General features: G+C 39.4%; 1 protein-coding gene across 2 annotated transcripts in view; it reads right to left on the bottom strand.

Moving 5' to 3' along the window:
* Positions 1–13,748, bottom strand: part of LRP2 (LDL receptor related protein 2) — a 198,449-nt gene that overhangs the window by 100,827 nt on the left and 83,874 nt on the right. For both annotated transcript variants that reach the window (XM_079924860.1, XM_079924859.1), the window contains 7 exons: positions 12,740–12,943; positions 6,209–6,401; positions 3,817–3,942; positions 2,999–3,129; positions 2,181–2,318; positions 1,549–1,830; positions 272–514 (listed from right to left, as the gene is read on the bottom strand). In XM_079924860.1, coding sequence (XP_079780986.1) covers positions 272–514; positions 1,549–1,830; positions 2,181–2,318; positions 2,999–3,129; positions 3,817–3,942; positions 6,209–6,401; positions 12,740–12,943 — 1,317 coding nt within the window. The remainder of the gene's footprint in view (positions 1–271; positions 515–1,548; positions 1,831–2,180; positions 2,319–2,998; positions 3,130–3,816; positions 3,943–6,208; positions 6,402–12,739; positions 12,944–13,748) is intronic.

The following is a 13,748-nucleotide window of genomic DNA, read 5'->3' on the forward strand; positions in this document are numbered from 1 at the left end:
TGAATAGTTAGTTGAGGGATTTTATTTTCCAGTTTCTATCTGGGTTTAGACATCAGAGACAGTCCTTGTTTTGCTTGCATAGGAAATATTTAGGAAGACTTCCCACGTCTTTGCTCCTATAGCCTATTAATACAGGGATTGACAGATGAAGAGAAGTAGCTAAGATACAACGAAATTTATGTAAGCCTTCAAGGAAAGTGCACAAGGCCTACTGACTGTTCAAATCTATTCACTAGGCTGACCAACCAAGAGAAATCAGTTCAAAACTTACCGCATGACTTTTCATCAGATCCATCCCCGCAATCATTATCTGTGTCACAGACCCAGCTCTTTGGGATACACAAGCTATTATCACAGGTGAAGAAGTCTGCACGACAGGAAGTGGGTGCTCGGGTGGGGCAGTTCTGCTCATCACTGCCATCCACACAGTCATTTTGGTTGTCACAGCGCCAGTATGAAGGAATGCACTGTCCTCCGTGGCCACACGCAAACGCTGAAGGTGCACAGGAAGTATCTACAACAGAAACGAATTGGTCATAAAGACATCTGTTTTTACCGCCTTTTAAATGAGATCTTACCTTGTAAAGGCCCATTTCTTCTCCTTTTTCAATGGGAGCGTTATACAAAATGTGCAAGTTTATTCAGCAACTATCATACGCCAGGCACTTTTCTAAGTGTTTACATTTTTTTGTCTCTCTTAATCCTCACAAGAATACTGTCAGGTACATATAATTATCTGCATTTTATAGATGAGGAAATTGAGGCTTTGAGAGCTTAGGAATCTGCCCAAGACCAAAACTCTAGTTGGTGTGACTCTAAGGCCCGTCCTTTACTTCTAAGCTATGCTTCCTCTGATCACATGGGTCATTGGAAATTGATAAAACATTCATGTAAAATCTGCACTTTTAAAAACAAAAAGATATACACAAAATAAAACTTTAGAAATCTCAAAAATGTATAAATGAGCACTTTCATTTTTAAATGTCACTTTTCTTTCTATTAATGTTTCCTTGATAGAAATTTCTGAGATTTCAACTGTCCTCTATCTTTTTGTCTTCTGCAATAGCATTTATTATAAACTGGATTACCATCAAAAGAAGAATGTAAAGGTTAAAACCACCATTTCACCCATAATTCATTTTACACCAACAGGAGGAAAAAGGAATATTATAGCACATGAGATTTTCAAAAGCTATTATTACAAGCACCTATTCTGTGATATTGTTCTCTCCAATACTAAAGATTAGATCCAGTTTGTTTTGTTGACTTTTTGAGGAGTATGCCAAGATGCAATGACTCTGCATTGATCCAAACAGCCAATGTCAGAAAGAAATTTTGTTGAAGATAGCCCAAATCAATGCTAGAAATCACCTGCAACATTATCTATGAATGATATTCATCGCCTAGCTTCCTAAAAGCCTTTGGAGTACATATTAACAATCCGAAAGGAATATTCTTTCCTATAGAGATAACCCAAGCCTTTTTTTTTAAGCCCCCTCTCTCTGTTCTATTCATCCTAGGAAGTATTGCTAGTGTATAGCTACTTACTAAATGTGCCACATTGAACCTCATCACTGTTATCATGACAGTCGTCAATTCCATCACAGCGGTAGTGAATGGGCACACATCTGCCATTGTTACAGGGGAAGGAAAAGGCACCACACTGCTCCAACGGTGGCTCACGGGATGGGTCTTCCACGCATGTCAAACGATCGGAAGTCAGACTCATTCCATAGGGGCAACCACACACCCGCTGGAAATTTGGCACTGGGAAGCAGAAGTGGCTGCAGTCACCGTTCGGATTGGTGGGTCGGTTACAGGCGTTAGAACCTGAAAAAGCAACGCCCCTAGATAAGTGAGTCAAGCACATTTCCTTTAGGTTGATTGATCACAGGTTTGGTTGTCAGACCCAATATTAAAAACTCGATTCCTCTTGGAAATCAACGTGCCAAATAGCACATTCAATATAAATACAGGAAAGTGCTGAAACGTGTTTTTCTCAAACACAGGTTTAAAGTTAGCCGAGTCGAACAGAAATTCTAAATCTTACACTTTAAAACTATCTGAGTCACAGGAAGATAAAACTATCAGGAGTTATATTAAATAATAAGGTACTTAAAGAGAAAAGGAGCCACTATATTAAACACATCCCTATGAAAGAAGCTGGCAACATCACTCACCGGTCTGGATTCTGGTATCATATACCTTCACACGCATTACAACACCAACGCCACTTCGGAGGACCACCAGTTGTCCACCATCTGTTTTCCTGACTCGAACAATACCACGCAGTCTCCAGTCAGTAAAATACACGTAGTCTAAGAAGGAACACGGTGATTAGTATTCTCGCCACAGTTCACTTACAAATCACTTGGGAAAATGCAATATGTTTGTAATGCTTCTTCCAAATGTGGGAAGCTTCCTCCATAAATATCTGTAATATGTTTCTGTAATCATTTTCCATGACTTGTTCGTCTCTAGAAATGATTCTTTAGAAGCCCATATATATATTTTTTTTTCTTTTTTTTTCTTAAATAAAACATTTATTTATTGACTTTTGAGCTTCTGAAGCTAAGGACCCCGTATAAAACAACAGAGTTGCAAGAATACTTCCTGATACAAATTTTTCCTGCACCAGTAGAGGTGAAAATTCTATGACTTGGAGAGAAAGGGAAGAGCTCTAGAGGAGTGTAATATATAACCAGGGAATAAAAACAATAGGAGTTGATGGTATGGATCTCTGAGAGAGACCCTACCTCTTAGAAGCCTTTTTTTAAAATTTATTTATTTATTTATTTTCTCAAACAAAATTTCTCAAACAAAAAATAAAAGTTAAATACTCAGTCAACTAACCAAATGTTTTATTTATACATAAAAGCACCATTTCAATTAAAAAAGTGACCAGCTTTTCTGGAATTGTGAGATTGCCAAATGAGGATGAGTTTTATACAACTTGTACAGTATAAATAAGACACACTTCTTTTGCTTCAAAACGTACCTTCAAAGACGGCAAGTCCAAACGGATGTGTTATCTGCTGTATACTGGCCAGGACTTTTCTATCTAACCCATCAAAGGTACTGTGCTCAATTTTATCAAAAAAGGCATCTACCCAGTACAATCGTGAAGAGCTAAAATAATAAAATACTTGGTTATTGGTTATCCAGAAGCTAGCAAAGCACACTTTATACTAAGGGCATTCAAAAATAGCACGTTCAGTTGACACATTTATTAAGCAAAGTTTAATAGTTTCATGCTCTCCAGAAAGACAAAACAACTTTTATGAAGTGATTTCCAATTGTCTTAGAAAACTTGAAATGTTATTATCTTCAAGCTAGGAATTTTACTTTTCTCCTTATTAAATCCACAAGTTAGGAAAAATATTCGTAGTAACTGATGTTTAAAAGGTTAAACACGTTTCTTCCTTTTTTCTCTCCTATAAACTGCTTTTGCATTTGAGGTCTGTAAGCTTATCTACCCTGTTACCTTTTCCTATACTCCTCGACAGATTAATTTCTTAAAATTTAAATCTCATATTCCAAAAATCCTCCCACGGTGTATATAGGTAAATACACATTTGTTGACACAATTTCCTATCCTCAAGATGCCCCCTGTAAAAACTGCACATGACCTGTACTTCATCAAATCCCTGTTCTACTTCTAGTGGGGTTTAGGTCTTGCCCTATTCTGCTTCCTCTAGCAATTTCCTCAGAATATTCATTACTACATATGTTTTCATCCCAGCAGAAGCTGGCCAACTATGTATATGTCTTCCATAGTAAGTGGGAACTCAGCAATTTGGGATGATTCCTACTTACCTCCAATCAATGGCCAACCCATTGGGCCACCCAAGAGTAGTGTTTACTATAGGCAAAAGGTTAGATCCATCACTCCATGCTCTCAGAATTTTAGCGGGACGGTACCAATCAGTGAAGAATATATACCTAGAAAAGGAGGTAATAAATCAAAGATGTTAACATTGGGACAAACTACATGACTTAGAGAGATTTAGCACAAACACAGATTCTCCAGAGACTTGCTGCAAATTAATTTCATTTTCTGTATGCTATTGGGTTTATACAGAAAAATATATCGAAAATACAAATGGTATTAAAATGGGCATCCAAAGCAGAGAACCACTGTGCTAGACTTCAGGACCTAAAACTATTGTCACCAAGTAGATTCTTTAAAAAGACACAGTTCAGGTTACATTTTAAATACTTCATGCTCTTGAAATAAACTATGAGCAAGAAAACAGATTTTAATCTCTCACTTTCTTTCTGGATTAAACATCCAGGATCCACTAGATCACTCTTTAGTCATCTTCCACAAGGAATTAAATTTGCAGGAAAGCATTTCATCCCTGATGAAAAATGCATCCAAATAAACGTAACTCTTAAATGATCTTACCCAAGAGGTCTTTTTTTAACCCGAGGAGTGGCAAAAAGATAAGTGTAGGGAAAAAATCTTTTCTCTTTCATATGAGCCTTAAAAACTAAAATTAGTCTTTCCAAAAGGTAACTTTCTGAAACGTGACTTCATATTGTTTTAAATTAAGGACAGGGACTTCCCTGGTGGCACAGTGGTTAAGAATCCGCCTGCCAATGCAGGGGACACGGGTTCGAGCCTTGGTCCGGGAAGATCCCACATGCCACGGAGGAACTAAGCCTGTGTGCCACAACTACTGAGTCTGTGCCACAACTACTGAGCCCGCATGGCACAACTACTGAAGCCCGCGTGCCTACAGCCCGTGATCTGCAACAAGACAAGCAACCGCAATGGGAAGCCCGTGCACTGCAACGAAGAGCAGCCCCCTCTTGCCACAACTAGAGAAAGCCCACGCGCAGCAACAAAGACCCAACACAGCCAAAAATAAAAATAAATACATTTATAAAAATAAATATATGAAGGATAAATATATGAAGGATACATCAGGAAAGGAATTTAATGCCTTTTCAAAACCCAATGCCAAAGATTTAGCTTAAGATAAATTCACTAGAAAATCAACTGTTTAACTGTCTATTGGGCAATAAAATTTCTTATCAATAACATCATCAGTTTTAAAATATGTTAGACACACAGGCTTTGCAGTCAGACAGGCCTGGAATTTGAATACTAACTATTGCTTAATAGCTGTGGGTCCTTGAGCAAGTTACTTTATCTCTCTGAGCCTCAGATTCTTTTTTTTATTTTATAAATTTATTTATTTATTTTTGGCTGTGTTGGGTCTTCGTTGCTGTGTGAGGGCTTTCTCCAGTTGCAGCAAGCGGGGGCCACTCTTCATCACGGTGCGCGGGCCTCTCACTGTCGCGGCCTCTCGTTGCAGAGCACGGCTCCAGACGCGCAGGCTCAGCAGTTGTGGCTCACGGGCCCAGTCTCTCCGCGGCATGTGGGATCCTCCCAGACCAGAGCTCGAACCCGTGTCCCCTGCATTAGCAGGCGGATTCTCAACCACTGCGCCACCAGGGAAGCCCATGCGCCACCAGGGAAGCCCCTCAGATTCTTTATCTCCAAAACAGGTCTTGTATATACCTCACTCACAAACCAGCTTTTGGATTAGATGAGATTATGTACTACGTAAAGTGTTTGCTATGTACCCTCAATCAGGCTTTAGTGAATTACCAGTCATCTTTTTTTTTTAACTACTCTATTGAAACACAACTGCCTATCTCAGACTTTATGTTAGCTATCAAGCATATTTAAATAAGAAAGGTAAGAACAAAAAGGCATGGCGTGAAATGCTCTGTCTCTTCTTGTCTGACTCCACCAATAATGCAATGGTTAAACATGAAACTTTGTCTGTGGTCTGAAAGACTTTTTATTCTGAAAACTACTGAATGATTAAGCAAGTTTTGGTAAGCTTTATATCAATACATTAAAGCAGGGAAAGAACTTGAGCCTTTCCTGATAATTCTGCTGCATATTCATTCCTTCTCCACAGAATCTGTGTCTCATTGTTTGGTCCTCCGCGACTGTGAAAAAAAAACCACACTCCAGTGAAGACTGAAAAGCCAAAGCTTAGGAGAAAGTTTTTGGAAGGAGATAAAGTGATCACTTCAGCATATGCTAAAAGGACACAATCTAAGGTGATTTCAATTTACATGGTTCAATCTTGTATTTACTGAATTTGCCAAATACCTATGGCATCACTTTGCAATGACTGTACAAGACATAAGTTTCAAGCTCTTAGGAAAACATGAACACACTTACCCAGCAATAGGATGAACTACGATTGATCGTGGGTTATTTAAATTCTGGACTATTGTGCGCCTCGATTTATCAGCTAGCCTTATGACACTGACACTCCTATAAGAAGCATCTGTCCAATAAAGATTCTTTGAAATCCAGTCAAAACTCAAACTTTCAACACTTGGCACTCTGTTAGCTGTGATAATTTCTCTTCCTGTAAATTAAAATATGGACATGGTTTAAAGTAAGCATATTTTACATGACATACATTTTCCTACCACTGCATATTTAAACTTTGTGTGAGAACTAGAGAATATTTCAGTAATGTGGAATTCTTTTAAAAAATAAAGCAACGGTAAAGCAACTGCAAAGCAACACATGAGATAAACCTAGAATCTATCCATCTCCAAAAGTTTGGATCTCAAAGAATAGATATGACTCTGATAAATAGAACCAGGAGAGGTATGGCCTGGATTTACTCCCTTGTTCAGTCTTCCAGAAAAAATTTCTCAGTGCAGAACATCTGAAGAAGAGATACCTGAGTTCACATACTCACAACCACCACCCACAGACAGCGCTGATAAGCTGACACCGCCAGGTACGACTGGGGGTATCTATGAGATATTCCCGCCCAACTTTCTCATCAACAGTCTTTCATAGCCACAGAGTTGCCAAGTTTGGAAAAGACCAGGAACCAGAAAGGAAATCAGAACTGGGTACAAGAAGAAAAAAGACCACTTTCTTCTTGTGAATTTTTTATGACTTTTCCCCTCCTTTTTCTTTTTTTACTAAAGAAAATGTGAATCACAGGAAACTCTGCTCAACCTAAATGTAACAACCTAAATGGGAAAATGTATAACTGAATCACTTTGCTGTACACCTGAAACTATCACAACAAAATATTCTTTAAAAAAAAAAAGTGAATCAGAGTAAACAATCACAGCTCTTTCCTTTGAAGGAAGAAAAACAATCCTGGTGCTTTTTCCATTCATTCATTCAGCAAATTGTAAAAAGAAAGTCCTCTGTGTGCTAGACACCATATTAGACATTGAAGAAACATGATATTGCTAATAGTATTAATCATAATAGCTTATACTGAGCACTTGCTATGAGCCTGGAACTGGCCCAAGTACTTTACATGAATTCATCCATCCTCACAACAGCTCAACAGTAGGAATTATTATTATCCCTATTTTGCACATGAGGAAACTGAGTCATAGAAAAGTGAAGCATTTTGAAAGAAATGTGGATGCTGTCTTCAAATGTGGACGCTGAAGACAGCGTCCACATGAAGTGGGAGAGGTGGGGGGAGGCAATTAGGCCAAGAGGGAAAACAACAGAAGAGTAACAGGTGCTGTGATGGAGGTATGCACAGGATGGTATGGAAACCGAGGCAAAGTGCAGGTGTGGAGAGGTTTCCCAAAGGAAGTGGTGAACGGGGGGCTGCAGGAAAGCAAAGACGTGGAAGTGGGAGGGAGAGAGACAGGATTCCACACACTCCAAAGCATGGCTGGAGGTTAATAAGTTAATGGTAGAGGCTGAAAGAAAGGAAGAAGTTTGGGTGACCACCAGATTTGGTGGGCAGGGGGAGAGGTGGTGCCCTTCCCCTAAGGCAGGGGTCTGGAGAAGTGGAATAAAGGTAGACATTTAGACATATTGGTTTGGAGGTGGTTTGTGGGATATCCAGGTGAGACATCCAAAAGGCAGTTGGCTCTATGGGTCTAAACCCCAGAGAGAGAGTTTGGATGGAGATTTTCATCACCTCCTGTAAGAAGCCTTACCTGACCTTTCCCCTCATTCTCCAGGTGAGGAGGAAAAACATTCAGGAAATGGCCTGTTATAAGTCTCCTCACACTGATTTATAACTACTACATAGATGGTAACGAAAGATACGGAAGGCGCAAAATTATGCAGAAGAAAATGCAGAATAAGAAAAGACCGGACTTCGCTGGTGGCGCAGTGGTTAAGGATCTGCCTGCCAATGCAGGGGACACGGGTTCAAGCCCTGGTCCGGGAAGATCCCACATGCCACGGAGCAGCTAAGCCCGTGCGCCACAACTACTGAGCCTGCACCCTAGAGCCCGCGAGCCACAACTACTGAAGCCCGCGCGCCTAGAGTCCGTGCTCCACAACAAAGACAAGCCACCACAGTGAGAAGCCCGTGCACCACAACGAAGAGTAGCCCCCACTCCCCGCAACTAGAGAAATCCCGCGCGCAGCGACGAAGACCCAACGCAGCCAAAAATAAATACACAAATTAAAAAATAAAAATAAATTAAAAAATAAAAGGAGGACCAATGTTGAACACTAGAGATCACAGTTGTGTACAGGACAGGCAAAGAAGAAAAGACGTGTAAGGAACACTAGAAAGAATGGTCAAGAAATAGAAGGAAATTCATGAGTGTGTTGTCAAGGGGGAAAAAGCATTTTAAAGAAGACGACTAAGGCGCCAAAGATAAGGATAAAGTTTATAACAAAGGGACTGGAGGTGACCAGGATAAGGGGTCTCAAGTGACATAGTGTGAAGAGGTGACAAATGTGAAAGTAGGGCCAGGAAAGTGTAGACCAAACTTTTAAGGTGCTTGTTCATGAACTTGAGGAGAGAGGGCTGCAACTAGAGAGGAACGTGGAGTGAAGGGTGGGTTGAAGGTTTTTTAGTATGGGAGAGACTTGAGCATATCTGATGGGGAAAAGTCAGTAGAACAAGAGAAGTTGGAGGAGAGAAGGGATCATTGATGGAGCAAGTTCCCTGAGGGCTTCATTCAGCCCATCTTGACTTCAATTTGATTTCTGACCATTCAGTTTTTGCATATAAACTCATTGACACTTAACCTGCTCACTCGGAAAAACAGGGCAATGTACAAAAATACATCCTTCACCGGAGCACAAGCAGTTTAACCACTAACTATAAGAAACTTTGTAAAGGCAATGTGCTCAGCATGTGGACTTGAAATTGATTTAAAAAAACAAAAAAACCCATGATGAGAATTGCAGTTGCCAAAGCAGAAGGAAGCTGACCTGTGGAAGCATCTACAGGAGACTTAGCCTGTGTGTAGCTCAGCAGACCTAATTCTAGTCCTCAGAAAAGATGCATTCTGGTTCAAAATAACAGATTGACCACTGTGTTTAACTCCTCTTCCTTCCAAACTCCTTTTAATAATGACAGTGAAAGAACAGCAGATGAAAGATTTCCACAGAGTTTGGAAGAGAAAGAGACTTCTCCAAAGTAACTCACTAAGTGAAAGGAGAGACGTGCCGGCAGTGGGGAGCGCCAACAGCCACACACACAGAGCCTCAGCGTGTCTGCACGCAGAAGCACCGGCTCTGAAAAAGGTAGGGGCAGGACGCTGAGGGGCCTAGTTAAAAGTTGGCATCGGAAGCGACTGGACCCAGAGGTTCCTCTCAGACCCTGAGCATGTATGACACTCCTCTCCGTCTACCTCCTCTAACAGACCAGAGATTTTCTTCTCTGGGGGACCTCAAGCAGAGAGGCTGTGGGCTGAGGACACATTGCACAATGGAGGGCTGGGATCGGCACAGACTGAGCACAGGAGGGTTATATATGTGAACACTGAACTGAACGGGCCTCAGCTCCCTGTCCTCCGTACTGCTCCCCAAACAGAGACTAGCTTCCCCCCTCTTACTCCTCTCACTCCAACAGGGAGAATGGAAGCAGCTACTAAGGAGAAACTGACTATCTCCAGAGAGGATTTTCTGATACTGACATTTGGAAGCTTCCCAACAAAACAGCTGCCTTATCACCAGCTGATGAGGCCCATTCATACCAACAGCCTTCTGATCAGTGTTTCATAGCTTTGCTCTTAATATCAAACAAGGCTCAGGGAAATTTGAAGAAAGCTTCCTTCATGAAGGAGAAAGTTGAAACAAACCAAAAGGAAAAAGGAACCCGAGGAAAATTAATTTTTTAATGTAATTAATATCTTCATAGAATAAGAAAAGATTGAACTTATGAAGCAAGAACAGGCTTTATTTTTAAAAAAGGAATAATCAGAGAGCAAGAAGGGGATCTTCAACATTGAAAATATAAGAGAAATTAAATATTCAATAGAAAGGCTAAAACTAAAATGCCAAAAAGTCTCACAGAAAGTAGAACAAAATGATAGAGATGAAAACCAGGAAAGAAAAGATAAGAAAAAAATAGATGATTAATCTAACATTCTCGAATAGAAAAAGCAGAGGCAAGAAAATTCCCAGAATAGGACAGAAATCTCAAGATGAATGGGATAACCAAAAGATTCTAAAAGTTTCCAGAAAGGAACAAAAACAACCTCCCCCCAAAAAGGTTGTACACACTGAAATGCTACTCTGGATGGCATAGGACTCTCAACACTGGCTACTAGAAGAGAGTGCAGCAATGTCTTCAAATTTCTGAGGTAAAATTGCTTTCATCCTACACCTAGTCAAATGATCAAGTTGGAGGGCAAAATGAAAACACCTTTAGACTCGAAATATGTACCACCAACTCATTCTTCTTAAGAAGCTACTATATAATGTGTTTCAGCAAAATAAGGAAATCAGTCTGGAAAGAGAAACAAGTGGCTTGCCAGTAACAGGAAAACCAGCACAGGAAAGTGGCCGAGGGAAATCGGAAGACAAGAGTTGTGTACCAGATCCAATTGAACAGCAGAGGGGGAAAAAATTATAGATTGTTCACATTTGATAGATACATAGATACACAGACAAGCATTTGATAGATCTGTTGGAGCATTTGGGGAAAATATAATAGCTACATAGAAAACTAAGTAAATGAAGATGGAGCAATTGTTAACTGCAGGAAAAAAAAAATCAAAATTTGTTCAAGAAATGTTATCATGGAATACTACTTGACTTAGCAGCGAACAAAAATTACAATCTAACTTTTTAGGGAGAACAGGGGGAGAGGGAGGTTGGTAGAGGGGAATGTAAGAGCTAAATCCCTATCTATAACAATGAAATTAAATGTCTAATATGCAAATCAAGAAGTAGTACTGCAACAGAGAAGAACAAACCTGACTCCATATTGAATCTATTCCTTTAGCTCTAACCTTTGTGCTCTGTTGCCTGTGCTTAGTCATGCTGGCTGTGCACCTTTTGTAAAGGAACGTTGCCTATGGCCTGAAATACACAGGAGAGCCCATTCTCAAGGCTCTGACCTTTAAAGGTGTACGACTTTTCCATTCACATAGAGATAAAAAGTTGCAGAACAGAGAATAACATTTGTCTTGTTAGTGGTTTATAAGAACACAGTGACCAGATGTACATGGACAGCTGCAAGAACAAAGGATTCCAGCACCAAGAAGTTTGCAACAACCAACCACACCCTCTCCCCTCTTAGTATAAAAGAGGCCTGAATTCTAACTCGGGTAAGATGGTTCTTTGGGACGCTAATGCACCATCTTCTCAGTCTGCTGGCTTTCCGAATAAAGTCGCTATTCCCTGCCCCAACACCTCATCTCTAGATTTACTGGCCTGTCATGCAGCGAGCAGTACAAACTTGGACTCAGTAACAGTATAAGCAAAATATTTAGAAACACGGAGACAAATAATAGAACAAACAGGTAAAAGAATGGTAAGGAATTACCTCTAGCGAGCATTTTCATTGAGAACAGCTTCAATAATAGCTAATATTTACTGAATTTTTACTATTTTCCAGGCATTATTCTAGGTGTTTTACATGTATTAGCCTAAAATTCTCTCAACAACGTTATGAGCTATGTAGTACCTCTATTATTATTATTATTCCTATTTCACAGATTTAGGAAACTGAGGTACAAAGAAAGTAACTTCCCCAAGATTACATAACTAGGAAATGTGAGGAGCCAGGATTCAAAACTAGGCACTTTAGCTCCTGAGCTGGCCCCTCTTAGTTGCTATGTTATACTGGCTACTGATTTGTTTTTCAAACTTCAGGTTTCGACCCATTAGTGGATTCTAAAATCAAAGTACTGGATCAGGCCAACATCCAATAAAGTACCCAAATGGTAAGGTACGACTGACTATAATTTATCTTTCTGTGAGGATTATGAAGATTTTAACAGAATTCCAATCAACTGAAAACTGACAATAAATCCATATTTACATATAATTCATGTCTTTTAAAAATAAATATTATTATTCCAAGCCCAGCATTTATGTAGTGCAGCATTCCTATAGGGAGGTCATTCCATTGGCTCAGTCTGGCTACTTGAATATAGGGAACAGTCTCTAGTTAATTAACCCATTAACAGCTTTCATACATATGACACTCCTATTATGGAGTGTCCATAGGTTAATATTTGTCAATATTGATATTCTTAATTGTCCAATTACAACAATATTCGTTTTAAAATGCACTCTCATTTGTAAGTTATTTTGAAAATAAAGGAATTGTTCACTTAAACTTAATTCAAAAGAAAAGCAATAGATTTCTTTTCCCAATCTAAAAGTATTTAGCAAGTTTAGTAAAAGACCCTGCTTAAGAAGTGAATGCAAGGTTTTAGTGAAAAAATTATTAGTATTATTATTGAAGACAGACAAAATATGCAAAAACAAACCCTTTAAACCCCTTCTCACCTGTGCCATCGATCTTTTGCTTACAAATCATGTCTTTTGTTGTATCTGAAAAAAAGATAGCCTTCTCCTGGGCATCAAAATCAATCCCAACAAAGACGGAAGCACCTCCTGTCACTGGAAGGATGACATCTGCCTGGTGAGAGAGGGTGAGCGGGATGCCACGAACAGCCACGTCAGATGAAAAGAATAGAAATCGCTCAGCAGCTGTAGAAAGAGGGACACACACAGTCAGCCACAGCATAGTTCTCGCGTTCTCCCAATTCCAGAGAAATTACTTACACACCCATAAAGTACATGTTATAATTCTGAAATAAACATAAAAATAAATAAATCTGTAGAAAACATAGTTGGAAATAATGGAAAGAAGGGAAGAAGAAAATACTGTGAAGGCAAAACAATCTTGAATTGAAGTATTACAATCTTACTTTTCCCTGAGAAATTTATCCCTAAGATTTATTTATATAAAACATGGTGTCCCAGCAAGATCCTTTCTGACCCACCTCCTAGAGAAATGGAAATAAAAACAAAAACAAATGGGACCTAATGAAACTTAAAAGCTTTTGCACAGCAAAGGAAACCATAAACAAGACCAAAAGACAACCCTCAGAATAGGAAAAGATATTTGCAAATGAATCAACTGACAAAGGATTAATATCTAAAATATACAAGCAGCTCATGCAGTTAACTATCAAAAAAATAAACAACCCAACCAAAAATGGGCAGAAGACCTAAACAGACAATTCTCCAAAGAAGATATACAGATTGCCAACAAACACATGAAAGGATGCTCAACATCACTAATTATTAGAGAAATGCAAGTCAAAACTACAATGAGGTATCACCTCACACCAGTCAGAATGGCCATCATCAAAAAATCTACAAACAATAAATGCTGGAGAGCGTGTGGAGAAAAGGGAACTCTCTAGCACTGTTGGTGGGAATGTAAATTGATACAGCCACTATGGAGAACAGTATGGAGGTTCCTTAAAAAACTAAAAACAGACCTACC

Source organism: Stenella coeruleoalba (genome assembly GCF_951394435.1).
Source record: "Stenella coeruleoalba genome assembly, chromosome: 6".
NCBI classification, from domain to species: domain Eukaryota; kingdom Metazoa; phylum Chordata; class Mammalia; order Artiodactyla; family Delphinidae; genus Stenella; species Stenella coeruleoalba.